At 56.3% G+C, this 19,284-nt stretch overlaps 1 protein-coding gene across 3 annotated transcripts in view; it reads left to right on the forward strand.

Moving 5' to 3' along the window:
• The window catches only part of ZFAT (zinc finger and AT-hook domain containing), a gene marked incomplete at both ends in the record, with an annotated part of 68,239 nt that extends 49,631 nt beyond the window's left edge, over window positions 1–18,608 (forward strand). For 2 of the 3 annotated variants that reach the window (XM_084230886.1, XM_084230888.1), the window contains 5 exons: window positions 5,519–5,657; window positions 8,448–8,566; window positions 9,709–9,835; window positions 12,388–12,518; window positions 18,369–18,608. In XM_084230886.1, coding sequence (XP_084087012.1) covers window positions 5,519–5,657; window positions 8,448–8,566; window positions 9,709–9,835; window positions 12,388–12,518; window positions 18,369–18,608 — 756 coding nt within the window. The remainder of the gene's footprint in view (window positions 1–5,518; window positions 5,658–8,447; window positions 8,567–9,708; window positions 9,836–12,387; window positions 12,519–18,368) is intronic. The other variant, XM_084230887.1, reaches the window with a different exon arrangement.
• Between the last annotated feature and the right edge of the window lie 676 nt (window positions 18,609–19,284).

Raw genomic sequence — 19,284 nt, forward strand, 5'->3', positions numbered from 1 at the left:
CCGCTGCCTTGACTTGGGGAGGGTGACTGGCCTCTCCTGGGCCCACTAACCTTCAGCTGTGTTGTTTCAAAAGGGAAACTGGCCGGACCATCATCTTGAAAAGACACTGTTAAATTTATGTTTGACATTTACCTAAACTCAATCAAATCTTCAAAAATGTATGGCTTGAAGCTTGAGGAGTCAAATGAAAATCCGTAGTCAAATTAAAATCTACATAGCTAAAGTATTTTCACAGAAATATTGAGAAGGGATATTTCAACCGCTGGTTTTATTACCTTTTTTTTTTTTTTTTTTTATTTTTAAAGATTTATTTATTTATTTATTTATTTATTTATTTTTTTTATAAATTTTATTGTTATATTCCCCATACAATTGCAACCCCCCATTCTGACCCCAATCCCTCCCCTCCCGCCCCCGCCCCCCTAAAAGTGTCTCTGGTTCATAGTTTTTTGTTGATTTTGATTTTCACTTTCTTATAGTTATTCATTTTCCTGGTCCCTTATTTAAGTTTTCTAGATTCCTGCTATGAGTGAGACCATCCGGTATTTTTCTTTTTCTTTTTGGCTTATTTCGCTGAGCATGATCCCTTTTGACGAACTTTTCCTTAGTATTACAGGTGGAGTACGTGGCCCCACAATTTAGCATTTAGAGTTTTAAGAGACAGCATAAGTGCAAATAAAGTACTGAATGTTCACCTGAATTTTTGAGGCAAAGCCTGTGGAAGCTTACTGTTGGTTCTGCTCCCTTCTCTGCAACAGTGTGCCAGGCGCTATGCTGGGCAGGACTTGGGCAGAACCCGGCCTCTGTCCTCGGGCTCACTGGTCTGGGGAAGCCACGGACTCAGGGGAAGCAGCCGCAAGCACGTTCACGGCTGTGAGAAGTTCACATGCTGTGTGCTGGGGAGGCCCAGGCCAGCTGACTAGTGATTCCAGCTCTGTGCTTACGTAAAAACCCTGTTGTAATCAGGTGAATTTAATATTCTATCACGTAAAACCTATAGCTTTTAAAACCTGTAGCAATTGGCAAACCCTTCTGATTGACTGATGTCTGCCAGTCACGGGGAGTGAGTGTCACCTTTCCTTTTGTTCCTGATCATGGAACAGGCCCCCAGGGCTGGTGATTTTGTCCATGTGAAGCAGAAGCAAGTCATGTATACGGGAGACACCAGACATCTGAGCCCGAGGGGCTGAGATGCCGACTTGAACGGAGGTGATGTTTGGAGGTCGGCCAGGAGGGGGCTGTGCAAGCCGTTTGCTCCTGTTTTCCGGTCTGGACGTAGTGGGAAAGGGAGCGGAAGGAGGCACGTGCCTGCCTCGGCAGCCTGGTGAGAAGCACCTTTTAAAAACAGTTCCAGGTGAGCCTCAGAAACTTGCTACCCCCAGATGCTTCATCTTTCCGTCGGAAAGCTCCACCACGAGGCTGAGTGTTCAGCTCCATGTCTGTCAGGATGAAGAAGACACGACAGCCCCGCGTCAGGCACGACAGCAGGTGCTCCCTGGATGTGGTCTGCCTGGCCCCCGGAACCCTGAAAAGTGGGTACTGCGATCCCCACTGTACATGAAGAAACCGAGACCCACAACCCAGTGAGGTGCCTACTCAGGTGCCATCCCTTAGGGCGGTCGCAGTCCCTGTCCCTGTCCCTGCCGCCAGGGCTGCCCGCCCGCCGCCCGCGTCCACCTTCGCGTCCTGGAGCCAAGCAGGGAGTGTCCCCCACCTCTGCCCTGACTCATGGGACGCAGTTAGACGCGTGGCTGTCAAAACGCAGCAAAGACTTTAAGCAAAATTCTGACTGACATAAACTCAGCCGCCAGAACATGCTCCAAGTTGCGAGGAAATTATTGAGCCACGGGGCGGAGGCCAGGAGTCTGGGGTTCTGTGGGTGGCATCGCGCGGCTTCTTGGGCTCGGGTCCTGGCTGCGCCTCTTTCTTCCTCTGAGCATGTGCCTGTGTGTGAGGCGGAGGCGGGGAGGCCTCGGGGACCGGACACCCCTGAAATGTTCTGAACTGAGATGTCTGTGCTGAAAGCCCTCGTGCCATCCCCCGTTTCTGTGTAGTCCAGATTTTCAAAGCACTTCTCGGGGAAAAAAAATGGAAATTATCGTATGTTAAATGACAGTTCTGTCTAATTGTGTCCAGTCTGTCCTCTGGAAATACTGCATCTTTGACCGCAAGCGATTACCGAGAAATCAATACTCAGAGACCACTGAAGAGTCCACTAAGCTCTGGCATGAGGAACAATTAGTGCGATTGATTTGCTGTTATTTATTGTGAGGGGATAATTGCCTCAGCCAGGCCATGTTTTGAATCTGTGGTGCCCCCCAGTTTTCAAACATTTACTCTCTTGTTTAATTTGCACCTGGTGCCCGGCTCCCGTCGGTTCCCGTCGGCTCTAGGCCAGAGCTGCACGGAGGGGCTGTGTGAGACCTGGGAGGGGAGGGTTGTGCTGTGCTCTCTCGAGGGGAATACCGGGAGCGTCTCCTGGAAGGCGCTGCAGCGGGAGACGGGGAACTCGTGCCCGTCTGAATCCTGGGAGACACTCAGGGTGGGGCCGAGTCCTCCTAGCACTTTGCTGGCCCTGCGCTGGCCCTGAGCTGGCCTGGCTGCCTCCTTTCCATAGCCACCACCTTATTTCTGCCCAGACAGCTCTCACTCTCAAAGCCGGCCTCGTCTGCGTTCTTAAGACGCAGGCTCTTCTGTTCTTAGCTGTCCTCTTCAGCACCACACACAGAGCCCAGGGCAGAGTAGGGAAAAGAAGTTTAATTCATGTCTGGTCTGACTGTAAAGCAGACATGGGCCTGCACTTGAAGCCACGTGCACGCCTGGGGTCAGCCCCGCTGCTGCCAGCCCCGCACGCGGGAAAGCAGAGCAGAGCCCCCGCCGGGCTTTCAGGACCCGGCCCCACTCAGTCTTCCCGCGTGGTCGGGCTGTTTCCCTTCTGTTGCCGCTGGAGCCCAGCTGCTGTGCCCTGCCTGTCACCTGCGTCCCTCCCTGCCGGTCACGAGACTGTCCAGCGCAGGCACACCTAAGGCTCTTGGTCCCGGTTCTGGTGTGACCATCCGTCTCACCAGCCCGGTGGGCTCGCGCTGGCCTCTGTGTGGTTTCATTCTGTTTTCGTCCTGTCCATGCAGTCGAGTCCCTCCTCACGTGTTCTCTGGCCATCTGGATTTCTTTCCTCCTCCTTTTTGTTCATATGTTTTGCTGCTTTTCTACTGTTTTGTTGTTTTCTTGTATGTGTGTGTAGGGGGTGGGGGTGGTCAGAGATTCTTTGTATGTTCTGGGCTTGGGCCATTGTTGGGTTCTCTGCTGTCACACACAGCGCCAGGGTCTGGGTCACTGTCCTCAGGAGGGGTCGCCGGGGAGGCCGGAGACCAGGCCCTGGGCATCTGGTGGGCATGGGACTCGGTGTCCGGGCTTGGTCCGCTGCCGACACTCAGCAACTGTCCCAGGGAGGTGCTCTTGGGCCACCGTCAAGCTCACCACCTGAGACCAATTTTCTTGTTTGTTTTTTAATCTACTTAACATTTAAAACGTGCAGTGTTGTGTAGAAGTCCTGGTAGACACGACATTTATGAAGAAAACACGAAGCAGGCACAGCCCAGAGGTGCCTTCTGCTCCCTGCGGGTCGTTCCTTTCTCCCTGCGCCTTCAGCCGCCTGGGCCTCATCACCTGCCCCGCTCACAGCTGGCCTTTCACACGTGCTGCCAAACCTGAGGTGCTGCTGTCCTGGCCGCCCTGGTGCACACTGGCCAGGACAGACGCAGAAGAGCACCGCAGAAGCTCCCCTCCGGGTGAGCGCCTCCCGCTGGCCGGGAGCAGAAGCCAGCCCGGCCGCCGCTCCGTCCCCAGCCGGCACCGGTGTCTTCCCGTCTGCAACGCTCCTGCAGGCCGCGCCTGCTGCCCACGCGCAATCGGATTAGCCTCTCCTTAACGTGGTTAGGTGTCTTCTAATCAGGTTTTTCAGAACCAGCTTCACGTATGAGACGGGGCTTCCTGTCCTCTCCAATTTCCTTCCTTCCGTTTGAAGAACAGCCTGCTTCTCTCGCGGTCCTGCCTCCGGGCCAGAGGCGGCCTGAGCGCGCACCATAAATTACTTCCTTCTCGAGGGCTGGTGTCCTTGAGTCCTGTGTCTCGCTCAGAAACCGAGTTCTGTGATGTAGTTGGCCTGGCTGCTGTCCTGCTGGTCTCTAAGCCCTCCTCCTCGCGTGTCTTCAGAGAACAGTCTCTCTCCTCGCGCCCCCAGGTGGGCGAGGGCGCCCCTCGGAGCGGCAGGTCAGTAGCCCCAGACTGGCCGTGTTGATGATGCAGCCAGGCCTGGCGCCTGGCAATAGGCAGGGGAAGGCCACGCACCCCCTCCGCCTCGGGCTGCCCGGTGAGCGCACCAACAGAGATGTGGCAGCACCCCAAAGGTCTGAACTTGTTTTTCTTGAAACAGTGGTGACTCAGTTACCACTACTGAGGAGAGAGGGTCCCTCAAAGAGAAGCTGGGGCATAGTGGGGCTCACGTCAAAGGCTGTGATAGCGGAAGGAGCAGCAGCACAGACCCATGGAGGGGAGAGCCCGGCAGGCTTATCCTTCTGATCCCCCTGCTGTTGGGCAGTGGAAGGGCCGCTGGCCAAGGTTGGCCTCCCTGCCTCTAAGGGAGGCTGAGACCAGACTGCAGAGGCCACGCAAGGAAGCCTCCCCGGGAGGGGAGATTGGCCAGAGCATCCCCCGGAAGCAGCTTCCACCATTGCAGAGTTGAAGATCCTCGTGGAGACCCGCAGCTCGGGCACTGGGTTCCCCTGTGGGCTCACCTGGGCCATTGTGGGCTCTGCTCTCGCTCTGGCAGCTCTTCTCCGGGATGGGGAGAAAGAAACTGAAGCTCTCCTGGGGCAATGCGTCTGCGCCGCCGCGGGAGGAGGGGGTTGGCCGTGGGGCCTGCAGTCGGCTTGCGGGCTGGTCTCGTTTGTCTGCGTCTTTGCCCACCGACCACCCAGCGCCTGCAAAACAGCACGTGCACTGTCCTTTCGGTTTCTGCGTAAATGCTGACATCCCAAAGATGCTTTCACCCTGTTGGCTTCCGTAGAGATGAAAGCACTTAAAGTGTTTTCACTTTTATTTTAGCTTTAGAAAGGCGGGGCCGTGGCACGTCAGACCTCTTTCTGTCTATCAGAGCGTCCTTGGGGGTGGAGCTGACCAGCCCCTGTCAACACAAGGGGGGGATGCAGGGGAGGTGGGGGGGATTGAAAGGGAAGGAAAGAAAGGAGAGAAAGGAGGACAGTAGCCTCCTATTGGGGACCTGGCACCATCGCTGTCACGCGGTCACTCCCCAGAGGCAGCACTGGACATCCGGGTCAGTGTTTTCCCGGGGGTGTGCCCCAAGGGAGCGTATCTGCACCTCGCAAGCTCTCTGGCAGGCGGAGCTCAGAGGGAACAGTAGTGAAGGGGGCTGTTTTGGGGGGCTGCACCTCTTGCTCTTTCCGAGGGACTTGACCTCCCTGGGCTCAGCACCCCCTAAGCCTCCCCCGTGTCCCCACAGCCTTTCCGCTGCGCCCACTGCCACTACTCCTGCAACATATCTGGCTCCCTGAAGCGGCACTACAACAGGAAGCACCCCAACGAGGAGTACGCCAACGTGGGCACCGGGGAGCTGGTGGCGGACGCGCTCCTGCAGCAAGGTAGGTGCCCCGGCCGGCAGGCCCAGAGCCTGGGAGGGGCTGCTGCAGCTCAGGTCAGCCCGAACCCAAGGGTGTTCAGCTGAAAGTCTCCATCTCCCTGACCCTTGTCCTCGCTCACGGTCATTTACCTGCACTGCTGGGAGAATATTTGCATTTAGGTTGAAATCTAAATTGCAAGAAGTGCTGTGTGGCCACACACTTCACATCCCCCCTCCCCGTGACGTCGTCGGTCAGTGTCGAGACCCCCTCTTCTGTGCCTGCGTTTTCACAAGTAGGCGTCCCTGCCCTCCCGCTCACATCAGGGACGGGCAAGGCTCCGCTGTCCTGTCCCCATTACAGCTCCCAAAGGCTTTGTGTGACAGAGCACCACGTGCAAGTTCTGACTTTCTTTAACCCTGCTCTTGTTGCTGAACATGGTGGGGTTTCCGATTTTGTTTTTCGTCACAGTTATCAATGATGCCATCCATGTAAGCATGTTTATGGGTGAGCTTTAGATTACCCAGCGTTTGATGACTTATTGATTATTCAGCTTATTTACCCTGAAAAGGAAAAGCCATTTAGAACTTTTAACCTGAGGATGGGTAAAAAACTCTACTATTGAAAAGATTGTGGGTTTTTTTTTTTTGGGGGGGGGGTTCCTTTTTCAGTAAATAATCCCTTAGCAGCTTCAGCTCAGGCACTGTCACCGCACAGGGAATGCAGTTGTTTTCGTGTCTGCACCCCGGGGCTTGAGCTGAAGCATTTTCGCTCCCAACAGCATGTCCGTTGCGACTCTCTCCCGAGTCCTGTGACTGTCTGAGGCTGGACAGGCCTAGACCTGTCCCCCCCCCCCCAGCAGAGGCGGCCCCCGCGAGCTCTCGCTACTGGGGTACGGAGCGTCTGCAGGGTCAGTGTGAAGCCCCGCTTGTGCTCGTCGCCCCAAAATGCATCTTAGAGTGAAACAAATGAACCAAGTGGTCCCTCAGCACTTCAGCAGCAGGGCCGACGGGCCGACATAGATGAGCAGCAGAGGAGCTCAGGGTACTGGACTGTATCCGCCTGGGGTGATGGGCGCCCGCGGCCTGTGTCTGCTATAACGGCCGCTGTGGAGCTGCGGGTGGGGCGGGGAGAGGCTCAAGCCTGCGTTCTCCTCCTCTGTGCCATCAGCACATTTGTGAACCTCTTCGCCAAGGACGGGGCCACAGCTGCCTGCTCACGTGCTGGCGAGAGGCCCAGATGAGAGCACGTGCGAGCATCGCTATGGATCGCCTTTTCCTTCCCTTCTTTTGTTTTTTTTTTCCTGAAAATATCTAAGCTCTTTGGAGCCATTGCATTGTTTTGGATGATCCCCCACCCCGTGTCCGGGAATCACGGGGCAGAGAATGGATGGCCTTGGCGGCACAGTAAATAACTGGAGGAGCTGGCTGGAAGCTGCTTTGAACATCCTTCACGCCCGTGGGGTGGATTGGCAGGAAATAGACGTTCGCCGTGGCGGCTGGGCCGGGCGTGGGATCTAATTGATGATGCCATCAGTGGCCGGTGCTTCCAAACTTTCATCACTGCCTTGCGGAAAATGTGCTGAGGTTCGGCCGTTTCATGCCCTGAGTTTTCAGTTAACTTTGGCCAGTGCTCCATACTCGGTGACCCCCCTCGACAGGCTCTGGGTTTTATTTTTAATCTTTGCATGAGTATTTTTGGTCTTCTTTCACACACACACACATCCCAGATATATTTCAGATCTAAACATACACTTTCATGCGCTTACAAATATCCATTTATTTATATGGATTTAATTATAGATTGCACATTTATTTGTATATGCTTATTATAAATACATGCACATATACACCAATTCTCCTTCAGGGGACTTGTTGAGAAAGGAGCCACGAGAGATACTGTGTTTTGGTGGGAGGTCCGGCTCTGAAATCAGAGAACTGGGTTTGTGTGCAGTTTAGGGCTCTCTCGAGTGCAGAGCGCGGGCCTGGACCAAAAACTGTGTCTGCAAACACCGAGTCACTTGGCCCCAGGGAGTGCAGGCCGAGCCCGGGCTCCCATCTCAGGGTGAGGGGGACCCGAGGTTCAGTTCAAGCCTGACTGTGGCCTGTGACAGTCCCGGGAGACAAAAACCTTCCAGGTGTGCCGACAGCCTCCAGGGACGGACTTGGCTTTTGGAAGCACCACTCGCTCAGAGTGACTTTTGTCCCGTCACTAACTCAGTTGCTCCTTCTGATGGGATTTTAGGAAAGATAGTCTTTTGTGGGATTTTTGGATTTTTTCTTTTTTTTAACTAGTGTCTTACACTGTCTTAAAGCACTGAAACCCTTCTGGAACACGTGCAAAATTTAAGCAGTTCAGTAAGTAGGGATATTTCAGGATGTGGCCTGTTTTCACACTTGTCCTTTAATGGGAAGTTCACCTGGGCTTTGTGGCAGCGGCGAGCTGGTGTGAGGGGCTGAGACCCGGAAGAGCAGCCGCTGCCTTTGGTTTGCTGTGTTTTCTAAGTGGTTTGTTATTTTCAAGTGAAAGAACGATGGAACACTCCCCACTCACCCCTTCGGCCAGAGAATTATGTTCCACGTCTTATTTCTCTCTGATACCTGCACTGTGAAGTGTAGTTAGACCCTGTAGTTAGACCCTGTGTGCAGAATTCTCTGCCTGAAAAGCACGTGGTGGCGGCCACTCTGCCCTGGCACAGAGCTGGCGTGAAGTCAGTATAAGCACCGGAGACAGACGCCTGCCTCGCACTTGGCCTCGGACCAAGGCAGGGCTGCTCTACACGCTGTGGTCACTTCTGCCCGTCTCTATTTTCAGGTGGTCTGAAGTGTCCTGTCTGCAGCTTTGTCTACGGCACCAAATGGGAGTTCAACCGGCACTTGAAGAACAAGCATGGCCTGAAGCTGGTGGAAAGCGAGGGTGATCCCAAGTGGGAGGTAACTTTTTCAGGCTTGGGGTTGATGGCGGCACTTCTGGACCCAGATGACTGCCCAGGCCAGCCCCGGGGTGACTGTTCTGGGAGCCTGGGCTTGCTGGCTGGGCAGCTTGGAGAGCTTTTCATATCTGCGGGCTGGAGCTGGGGTTGGGGCCTCCTGTGGCTTCTTACTCTGGGGTTCTGGGTTCTGTGAGCGTCGTGTCGCCCCCGACCTTTCTGCCTGTGTTATTCCCTCCTCACGGCAGCCGCTCATGCGCAGACAGGGCTGTCGCGTTGTGCTTCATGGGGCTCCCGAGGGCATGGCTTCTTCCTGCCCAGTGACCATCCGTCAGGTCATTGTGGGCGCCCATTAGGTGTAGGCTGGAAATGCCTGCATGCCCCTGGCCCCTGGCTGTGAAAGAAGCACCCCTGCTGTCCCGAGCCCTGTCAGTTCCCGCTCACTGGACGTGGTGACATTGGCTCCTGCAGACTCTGAGCGACGTCCTCCTGGTCCTGTACGGGGACTTTCCTACTTGCCACGTTACATTTGCTTTCCCCCACCCCCTCCCCAGGGAGGCCATGCCAGTGTGTGGCTCTGGGGGAGACTCTCCTTGAGGAGCCAGGGCCTGTGAGTGTCACGTCAGCAACCCTGCTCTTCCCATTGTGCACAGGGAGCCTCCGTGGTGGCATGTGCTTGTCGTGTCCACCCCACGTAAACAGCGGCACTGGTCTCCCAGACTTCCCGAGTGCACACGCTTGACCAGGCCCATGAGCTGGCGCGTGCTCTGTGTGGGCATGGCCCACCCTCTCCACCCATTGTGGCCGCTGGGCACAAGGCCCCAGGCTGGGCATGGCCACAGCTGGCCGCAGGGGGATGCAGGAGGGTGAGCAAGGAGTATGCACAGGCACATGTGGGGTGCGGAGCCTCTCGTGAGGAGTGGGCCCCCATCCCCTGGCTGTGGCAGTAGGCGCCCCGCAGACCAGGCCTGGGGCCTTTGGGAAGCGTGCGTTTACGGGAACAGTTCATCTCTCTGGGACACCAGGGAACAAGATGGCGCAAAGCGTCCCTGGGGTGCGTTTGTCTCAGCTTAATGCCTCACCCTGGGACCTCTTGGCAGCTGGTGAGCTTCCAGAAGGGCACAGATGATACAAAGTTCTTTTCAGCCCGCAGCAGAAACTCCCGAGGAGCCCTCCACCCAGTATTTGCACATCACGGAAGCTGAAGAGGATGTTCAGGGGACCCAGGCGGCTGTGGCGGCGCTGCAGGACCTGAGATACACCTCTGAGAATGGTGAGGACCCCTGGCCCCGGCACCTGGTGAGGGCCCCTGGCCCCGGACACCCTGAGTGGATGGATTTGAGGAAGTGCTTCCAGCAGTGACCTCTTTCCTGACCCCTGACCCAGCGGCCTGCCGGCAGAAGCACTCCTGTTTCAGGCTGGAGGCTCTGCCTTTGAAATGTTCTGGAACGGCCTCTGCAGAGACCGTGCCTTATACGCGTGGCTCCCCAGAGCAGGCTGTGGAGAAGCAGGTCTGGCTGTCCCCTCTCAGCAGGTGTGCAGCGTGCTCTGCCGGAGATGCACCCGAGGGTGCAGGCGGAGAGGTCCCAGGTCTCAGTGCCGAGAGGCTGTTAGCTCCTGCACTTCCTCAGGGTCAGCATGTCGGACAGGCAGCGCCTTCTGCATGAGGAGACCCTGCCGGAGCAGAGGGCACAGCCTCTGCCTGCAGAGTGGGGCCCAGGGAGCCGCTGCCCAGTTCTCCTGGAAAGCCCCAAGTCAGGGTTTTGTGTCAGCCATTCTCATTTTCAACATCAGAGCAACTACAAGCACACACCACAGTGCCAGCCTAGTGGTGGTTGGCTGTGGTGCGTGGAGACATTTTCTTCATGCTGTTTTCCAAATGGGGACATACCCCAGCTAAGGGGAGGCCCACAGTCCCCTATGGGTGGGGGGCTAGGCAGAAAGCACCCAGGGAGGGCCAGTGGAGACAGGAGATGGGCATCAGGAAACCGGCAAGTTCGCCTTGCTCTTAAATCCCGAAGCCCCATGTTGTGGGAAAACTGCACCGAACCCTCCTTTGTGCCAGGCACTTCAGGGAAGATTAACTGCCAGGGCTGTGCTCACGGCCTGCTGAGCCGGAGGAACTGGGGAGTCAGCACTCCCGCCTCGCAGCCCATGACGGGGGCAGCTCAAGGCCCTGCTGTTAAACGTACTTCCCAGAGCTGAGGCCTTGTCTGAATTTGTGTTTCCTTCCTTCACGTTCAACACTTCAGTGATGGCTGACACCCTGCCAAGGCAGCTTCCCTGTCCTCACCAGCCTCCTGTACACACACACACACACACACAATCACATGTACACAAAATCACATACATGGAGGCAGACACACAATCACAGACACACAGTCACAGATACACAAACAGTCATAGACACAAACAGAGGCACACACAGACACACACACACAAGCTCACTGGCCCCTTCAAAACCTCTCTTCCAGCTCTTAGAATTCAGCTCAAACTCAGTGAGCCAGCAAGCCAGGGCCACCCTCCGGGGGCTGGCCCTGCACTGACCCTCGCCACCTTTGAGCTGTGTGCTCCTGGGTGGCCTTTGTGTCCTCACGTGACTCGCTCGGCCCTGGCCTGTCCTCGGCCCCGCTCCAAGCATGTGTTCTGACAAACTCATCTTCCCTGTTCAGCTTGTATGTCCTCAGCAGGAACCCCACTTTTCTAGCATTCCCTGAATTGCCCTCCCGATATGGCACTGACCAGGTGCTGGAATGATGTGCTTGCAAATGTCTCAGCAGCCTGTGAGCCCCCAGGGAGAGGACGAGAGGCGTGTCAGCTCTTTGGGCTTCCACTGGGAATCAGGCGCCCCTGGCAGTTGGGCTTGATAAAAGGTTGAGAAATGAAAATCTTAGCTCAGTAAGTTTTTAAGGTTAATGTTATAGTTTGACCTTGGATATTTGCAACGGTCACTGCAGGACTCCTTTGCAGCATCTCCCTTGAGGGGTGAGTGTGTGCACGCGCATGCATGGGGGTGCTCGGCCGAGCACTGCCATACACGCAGGGCCCACCTTCTCCATCAAACACAGCAGGTCCCTGCCGTCTCATCTCTGCCGGATTGGCTGTCTCCCTCAGGAAACTGTCCGTGAGATTGCAGACACTGGCAGAGACTGTGCAGTTGCACGAACGTGCAGATCAGGTGGCATTCCCCTCTCTGAGCTGTGAGACCAGGGCCAGCGAGCTGTGTCTGGGACAGGCACAGGTGCTCAAGCAGATAGAGTGGGCAGGCGGGCTCACTCAGTGGCTGCCCTGGTGGTATGGATCCCAGTCTTTTGAGGTGACCGAAACAGAACCCGACCTTAACTTGGTTGGTTCGGCGGGGGAGACCTCTTGGGCGCCGCTCCCATCACTGCCTCTCAGTGGGTATGGCCTTCCGGCACCTCCGTGTCTGCCCCAGGGGACCTGGCTTTGCAGCCGGCCCGGAAGCTGCTGCTTCTCAGGCCTCTGCTTGTGTTTGGATTCAGAACATCTGCACTTGAGTTCTGACCTTGGGATGTAACTGATCCAATGGCCCAAGGCAAGTCTCTGCGTTTTCGCACAGAAGTGTTGGTTTCAAAATTGGGACAGCGTCAGCCTCGGTGATCCCCTTAGGGTCCTGGGATGTTGGACAGGCAGTGCCTCTCAGCTACTAAGTGCCATCCAAGTCATTGCTGTTGCCCAGTGAGCCCTGACTGAGGGCCTGTGCACCCTCTGGGGAGGACCCTCCCAGGAGTGACCTCTGTCCTGGGCTGTTTTTGTGACCGCCAGTTCCGCGGCCTTAATGGTCTCCTGTTTTCTTTTCCTAAGGTGACCGGCTTGACCCCACAGCTGTGAACATCCTCCAGCAGATCATTGAGCTGGGCGCTGAGACGCACGATGCCGCTGCCGTGGCCTCGGTGGTTGCCATGGCGCCGGGGACAGTGACTGTGGTGAAACAGGTAAGGGCCCTCCCCTGCGCCCCCGGTTTACCTCCTCACCCCGACGCACAGCCCCTCCCGAGCCCCCTTAGGTTCTCAAGGCTTTAACTCATCTCAGGTCAAATTTGGTAGGAAATGGGTCTCGTCTCGCACATTTTCTCATTCTCCCTCCAAAAACTATGGAATTGCATCTTCAGTAGCTCCTGGATGGGGTGTGTTGTAGGGGAGAGTCACGGTACATTTAAAAAAAATTTGGAAACTTTTCATTCATTTCCTTCCCAAGAAGCCCAGAGTGGGAGTGAGCGCAGGTGGAGGCACTGGACACACACGGAACAGGCAGCCAGTAGACCTGGGGGTGGGGGTGCCGCGGGAGCAGGAGGGCCTCCAGGGACGGCTCAGGTCAGCGCAGCCGAGAGGAAGGAGGCGTTGCGTGCGGATAAGGTCGCTCCCCTCCATGCAGTCTGTGCATTTCCTCCTCTTCTGTCCTCAGCCTTTCCATCCCCTCAGGCGGCTGTTTGGTAATGAGATCATCCTGTCTGTCTGTACCTGTCTCTCCACTCTCACCCGCGTCACGTTATGGAAGATGGAAGCCGGCTGCGTAAAAACTCAAAAGCAGCAGCAAACACGTCAGAACTGGGACAGACCCAGGCTGGGGTGGGGCCCCGGCCTTGGCTCATGCAGCAGCGGCTGGGCACCGCAGACCTTCACACGGCTTCCCATTGGGTCGTGGGACAGATCTCTGACCATTGAGCCGAGGCCTGGACGAGGGGTGCTACTAGAATTACCCCAGTTTGACTGAAAATTTGGTACCACATCGTGTAACAGTGAACGAGGAGGAAGCCTAAAGCAGATAACTCAGGAAAGGGGCAGGGTTTTCTTGGCATTAACAAAGGTATTTACAAGCTGCTCCTACTGGGGACCCTGAGTGAGGTGGCCCCAGCACCTGCCTTTGATGAATCAGAGGCAAGCTCCCCAGTACTGTCTCCTTCCTGACACCCCATGTATGCCCAGAACACAGGGCACGGCATGAAACTCAGGCTGAGTAATTCTCAGGACTATCGCTACATTCTGGGGCACCTTGCTGCGGCCAGGACTCGGCTCGTCCATGTGCATGTTTGCATGCATGACTTGGGGTGGGGGTGGGAGGGGCACGAGGCAGTGCCAGCAAGCACAGGACACGTGCCCTGTCGATTCAGGCAAAGGGGCATCCTGGGCCCCCCAGTGGCTTTTCCAGGCTTTAAAACTCTTTCTCCGCCAGTTGCTGTGGGGCAGGCCCGCAGGCTGGCAGGGCAGGGAGGCTGGGGTGCCGGAGCTTGGGCTCTCTCCGGGGTTCTCTTGTGGTCATCCTCTGTAGCTGTTTCTGCGTGACACTGCCCTTGTAGCCTCAGCGTCCAGGCTCAAGTGTGCCCACTCACGCATGGCCACACCACACTCTAGGCATGGGTGCCCGCACCCGCGCTCCCCAGCACCTCCTGCATTAGTCCATCAGGGCTGCAGGTGATAGCCACAGAGGCCAGCGGCATAGAAGCCGGAGCGAGTCACTTCCCCTGCAGTGACCTGGGCATCCTCCTTCCTAAGCGTGGCTCCTCGCAAGGAGGTCTTGGGCAGAGGCTGGGCTGCAGGCTGGCTCGGTCTGCAGGGGCCAGTGTTCCTGTTGGCCTCCAGGCCAAACGCCCCCCAGAGCTCTTGGCGCTTATGAGATCTCCATCCCCAGCTTGCCTTTCAGAGCCCGCTGAGGCTCCTCTCCTGCACGGTGACGACCCGGCCCGGCGGGGACCGGAGCATTTGTTCATTCCATGCATGTCAAAGGCTCATGGGAATCGTAGGAAGGTGCAACCGCTGGTGATGTTCGTCCTCTTTGTAGACTTGGATTGATGCGCTGCTCCTCAGGGACTTGATTTATTGGGGTCACAGGTCATGCGTGATCCGGAGGCTGCGAGATGGGGCCCAGCTTGGTTGTGCTTCAAGCTCCAGGCTGACAGCCCCACAAGGAATGAGGCAGATGAGCATGTTCAGTGATGTAAACAGGCTCAGGGAACAGGGGGGCCCTTCAGGGGATCTTCTTGCTGATTGAAAACACAGGCTGAGGAGTGTCACTGCTGAGGCTCCAGAACTGCATCTGGAAATGTTCCCGAAGGGTTTCCTGACCACCGTGTGGTCCGCCTGGCTTGGCACCCTGCCCTCTGAGCTGTCGACACATGCTGGCCGGAGAGTGGGTGACTGGACGATGGGCAGGACCAGTGCTGCCGGGCGCCCGGCTTGCCCAGGGAGTGGAGTGCCCTCCAGACTCAGCCGGCCTGCCTTTTAATTTAAATGTTGCTGTTTTAGTAGAGAAATGGGTCTTGATTTTTCTTCTTTTAATTAAACTCTGGCTTAGAATTTTTCAGTAGGGAAATTACATCTGCTTAACAAATGCGCTTAAGTCATGAACCCCAGGGCACCGACGGGTAAGCACCCAGGCTCTCCCTTCCCCACCATGCGGGGGCCAGTCCGGGGCTCCACCCTGGTCCCGCCCAGGCCCTCACGCTCAGTGCTCCATAAGTCGGCAGATGTCTGTTGAGTAGGATCGAGTGGCTCTTGTGTTTTGATTTTCCAATTATGTCCTGGAAATCAGTACCACAGAGAAAAGCAGCAGCACCTCGCCGGGAGACGTGCTATACATCGCAGAGCAAGGGCTTCACCGTTGCTCTTGGGGGATGTATTCTGAGATGACTTTCAGGTTTCCTGTGTTAGCTGTATCTCTCACAGGCCAAAACCAGTTTCTAGATGGTGCGCGTGTTGGTTTGGATATTTAAAAATTTCAAGTTTTCTTTCCCATGTAAACGAAATTACATGCTCTGTTAGTAATTTAGTGTAAATGGAAAAGAATCTTGTACATCACTATTTATCAATGATGCTTGAAAGTGATTAATGTCCAGTCTTTTGGGTTTTTCGTTTCTGGGATGAAAATAACGGCAGACCAGGTCGGCAGCCTGAGGGTGCGGGGAGCAAAGAACCGAGAAGAAGTATAATTTGTTTTCCTATTTTTAAATGAGTTATGGAAAAGATTTGGCCCATAAGTGAGAGCATTTAAATTGACAGTTGGACACAGGAACATGTCCTCACTGATTTCCTGTTATTTCTCTCTTTTCTCAAGTGTGAGCATTGAAAATATGCTTGTGGGGAGGGAGCGTTTGGAGAGGCTCAGAAGGAAGAGTCCTTGCTGCTCCTCCCTGACCCCTGCCCGCGGCTCCTTCTTGAAACCAAATTGTTTTCTTTAAATAAATTGTTTTCTTCCCCCACACACACCCCATTTTGCTTTAGGATGTTCTGAGGAGGAAATTCACATTTGAACAGCAAAACCACCCAAATAGGTTAATTGTAAGACCCACCAGTGTAGGAAATAAAGTCCTATGCATCTGAGTCAACATTAGTTATTTAAAAGAAAGGAAACTTAAGAAAACACCAAGGGCCCTCACTGCTGCTTGGGGCTTCACCCCTCCCTGCTGTTCCCTAGACCAGGAGCAGGGCTGGGCTGCCCACGGTCGGCCCCTGCGGAGGGCCTTTGCCCACCACGGGCTCTTCCCAGAAGCCGAAGAATTCCTGTCTTGCCTTTTCCAGTTTCTAGAGGCAGCTGGGCTCCTTGACTTGATTCCCTCCTGCGGTCAGGGCCAGCAGGAGGCTGGTGCTCCTCACAGCCAGGCCTCTGCTCCCCAAGGCCTGCCTGGCACGGCCACTCCAGGGCCCCCCTCAGACCACCCAGCTCCCGCCCAGAGTGAGAAGCTGCGCTGTGGCGGCTGGGAGAGCCCTCTGGAGGGAGGGGCCCAGCTTGACCTCGTCCCCCACAGGGCGAGTGTCCAACTTTCAAAAACTCCTGGCAAAATAATTGGGGGAGAGAGCTGGAAAGTGATGCATGTGAAGCTTCAAATTCTGTTTTCATTATTTTAAAGCAATCACTGTTCCATCAAGTCGGGGGTTTTAAACTACATAGCAAGAGACCCGAGAAAGCTGCCGCCCTTTAAAGGCCCGAGACCGCAGACAGTGCCCTCGGCATGGCCCTCAGGCGGGGCTGCCTGGGCGCTCGGCCCTTCTCCCGCCCTCCAGGAATCGAGGGATGCTCTGCCTGCTTCCTCGTCCCGTTAAGCTCATGTTGTTGGGGAGTCGATGGCGTTTCCCCCTCTTGTTCCCACAGAAGTGCTTTTCTGGCTCACAGCCTGTCCTGGGGGGTGATGATGGAGATTCCCTCCTCCCTGCTCTCCAGTCACCTCCCCGCCCAGGGCCGAGCTTGACTTCTGCTCGTTGCCTCGAGAGCGGAGTCCTCGTCATAGCAGATTGCCCTGCCTTCCCACCCCGGGCAGCCTGGCTCTCCGGTGCTGTCTCTCAGTGTCCTCGCCCATCGTGGTGTTGGCCATCCTTGGGGGCGGGCAGGGAAGCTTCCCTGGAAGATTCGGAATCCATGTAATTTTGAAAGAGATTTGTTTGTCACCCATCACAGGTGCGTGGCCGGGGCCCCATGCAGCCTGGCTGAGCGGTCTCGCAGCTGGGAGGGGAAGGTGGGCGTGGGAGGCCTGTGCAGAGCCCTGGACGCCGCTCCAGCGGGAGGAGCCCGGCACGAGCTGGTCTAGATTCTAGAAGAACCAGTGCGGGTGGCGGGGCCAAGAAGCCATCGCCCGAGCTGGTGAATCACGCGCAGGGCCTGGGGCTGAGGGTTTCTGCTAAGCTATCTGCTGCTAATAATTCAGCTGCAAGATGGATTAGATCCCGCACGGGGGCCATGGAGTGCCCGCCTCGGGGGATTACGATGCTGCGCAAGCCACATGATTTCTCCTGCCGAGAGCGATCTGAAGCCGAGCTGATAGATCAAGCTCCTGGAGTGATCAGTTTTTGACAGCTAGTCAGCCGTCGTCCAGCCGGCCACGAACGGGTGGGCAGAGGGAAAAGGTACCCCTGTCGGTCGGTGACATGGCATCCTGTTCGTCGCTGTCACTCATACCAGCTGAGGAAGGTCTCTGGGTCACCCAGACCACGGTCCAGCTTCTGCTGCGTTACAGTTGTTTAACTTCAGAGGAGTCACTGGACCCCTAGAAGCTTCTGTGTCCCCCTTGTGAAATGGTGGCACAAGTGCCCAGGGCTTAAGACTTGGTGTGCAGGCGGTTGGGACAGCTGTGGGGGAGGGTTCCGTCAGTGCACAGGACTGGGTGACGTTGGGATCCCAAAGGACAGGGAAGGACGTGTGTGCTTTGCAGAAATACAACTGCTGAGTGTGACTCACGCAGCACTGGAGGTGCATGAAGGCGGGAGGGCCTGATGCAGATGCCTCACCAGCCCCTCTCTCAGGCAGCTCCCCACCTCCTCTTACTCTGCTTTCTGTAAAGCGCCTGCACCCACTGTGCGGAAAGGGGACCTCCGGGTGGGCGGCCTCTGCAGGACTGGCAGGATCGCCCCAGAAGGCTGGTGAGAATAGACGCAACCCAGCGCAGGCAGCAGGCGAACCATGGGACGGGGCGCTGCAGGGGTGTCCTGGATGACCAGGGTCTCCCCACTGTCTTTGCAGGGCTGCTGTGAAATGCACATCTGCCTTTGTCTCTATTGCTCTTTTCGGTGAATTGTGTTCAAAGGACCACGTTTGGAGAGTTTATGGTAATCGCGTAATTAGTGTGGAAAGAATGTCAGGGCTGGCGACAGGACCTTGGAGCTGTAGCTTTGCAGCGTCCAGCATCACCCTCTTCGGTTGTAAATGGGGAGTGGGGGGTGAGAGCGTGCAGGGAGCATTGCTGAGGGTTACGTGCCACGTGGACAAGCTCTGGAACATTCTAGAGGTTCCTAAAGCGTGGTTGTGCGTCTGTTGTTATTCCAGCCGGACCTGTGTGACCTCTCTCTGCCCTCCCTCAGGTCACCGACGAGGAGCCCAGCTCCAACCACACGGTCATGATCCAGGAGACCCTCCAGCAGGCCTCCGTGGAGCTGGCCGAGCAGCACCACCTCGTGGTGTCCTCCGACGACGTGGAGGGCATCGAGACGGTGACCGTGTACACGCAGGGCGGGGAGGCCTCGGAGTTCATCGTCTACGTGCAGGAGGCAATGCAGCCCGTGGACGAGCAGGCCTTGGGGCAGCCGACCCAGGAGCTCTAGGGGACACACAGCATGGACAGGGGCCGCCGGCCAGGCGGGGCTTCGGGGACCTGGGGGCCCAAGACGGGGAGGCCACAGAAGGTGCAGCACAAGTCTGCCCTGGGGTTACATGGGGGTCTCCTTGTCCTGCTCTGAGCAGGCAAGGTGCTGCGTATCACCAGCAATACAGGACCCCCCTCTAACTCAGACCACCCCCTTACCCTACAGCATCTGGTTCCAGAAGACTTGCATCAGCTCCCTGAGCATTGCCCTCGCCACATTGCCCCTTTGCTTCAAGATTCAAACAGAGACCCCCTGGCCCCCATCAGCTTCCCAGATCCCATCCCATCCCCAGCTTCTTGACCCCAACTTCATCTGCACTCTCCGCAGCCTGGGGGCAGGGACACGAGCCACCGAGCAAGTGTCCTTGGCTTTGAATCACCTCCGAGAGGAGAGGAGGGGTTCTGGCTTCATCTGCAAAGTCTCTGCTGCTCATGTGTTGGGGGACCTTGCTGTCCTATGGAGCCACCCCGATGTAACCCCGATTTGATGCCCTCCCATCCTCTGCAGGTGAGTCTCAGCCACCCACTTGGAATCTGCTTTACAAACAAGTGCGCTTTCCACTCTTCATGTCCCAGTGAGGTGGGCGGGGTACAACCAGCTCTGCCTGAGCACCCCTCCTCCGCGGGCTGTGCGG

The sequence above is a fragment of the Talpa europaea genome (genome assembly GCF_964194135.1).
Source record: "Talpa europaea genome assembly, chromosome: 3".
Classification (NCBI taxonomy): domain Eukaryota; kingdom Metazoa; phylum Chordata; class Mammalia; order Eulipotyphla; family Talpidae; genus Talpa; species Talpa europaea.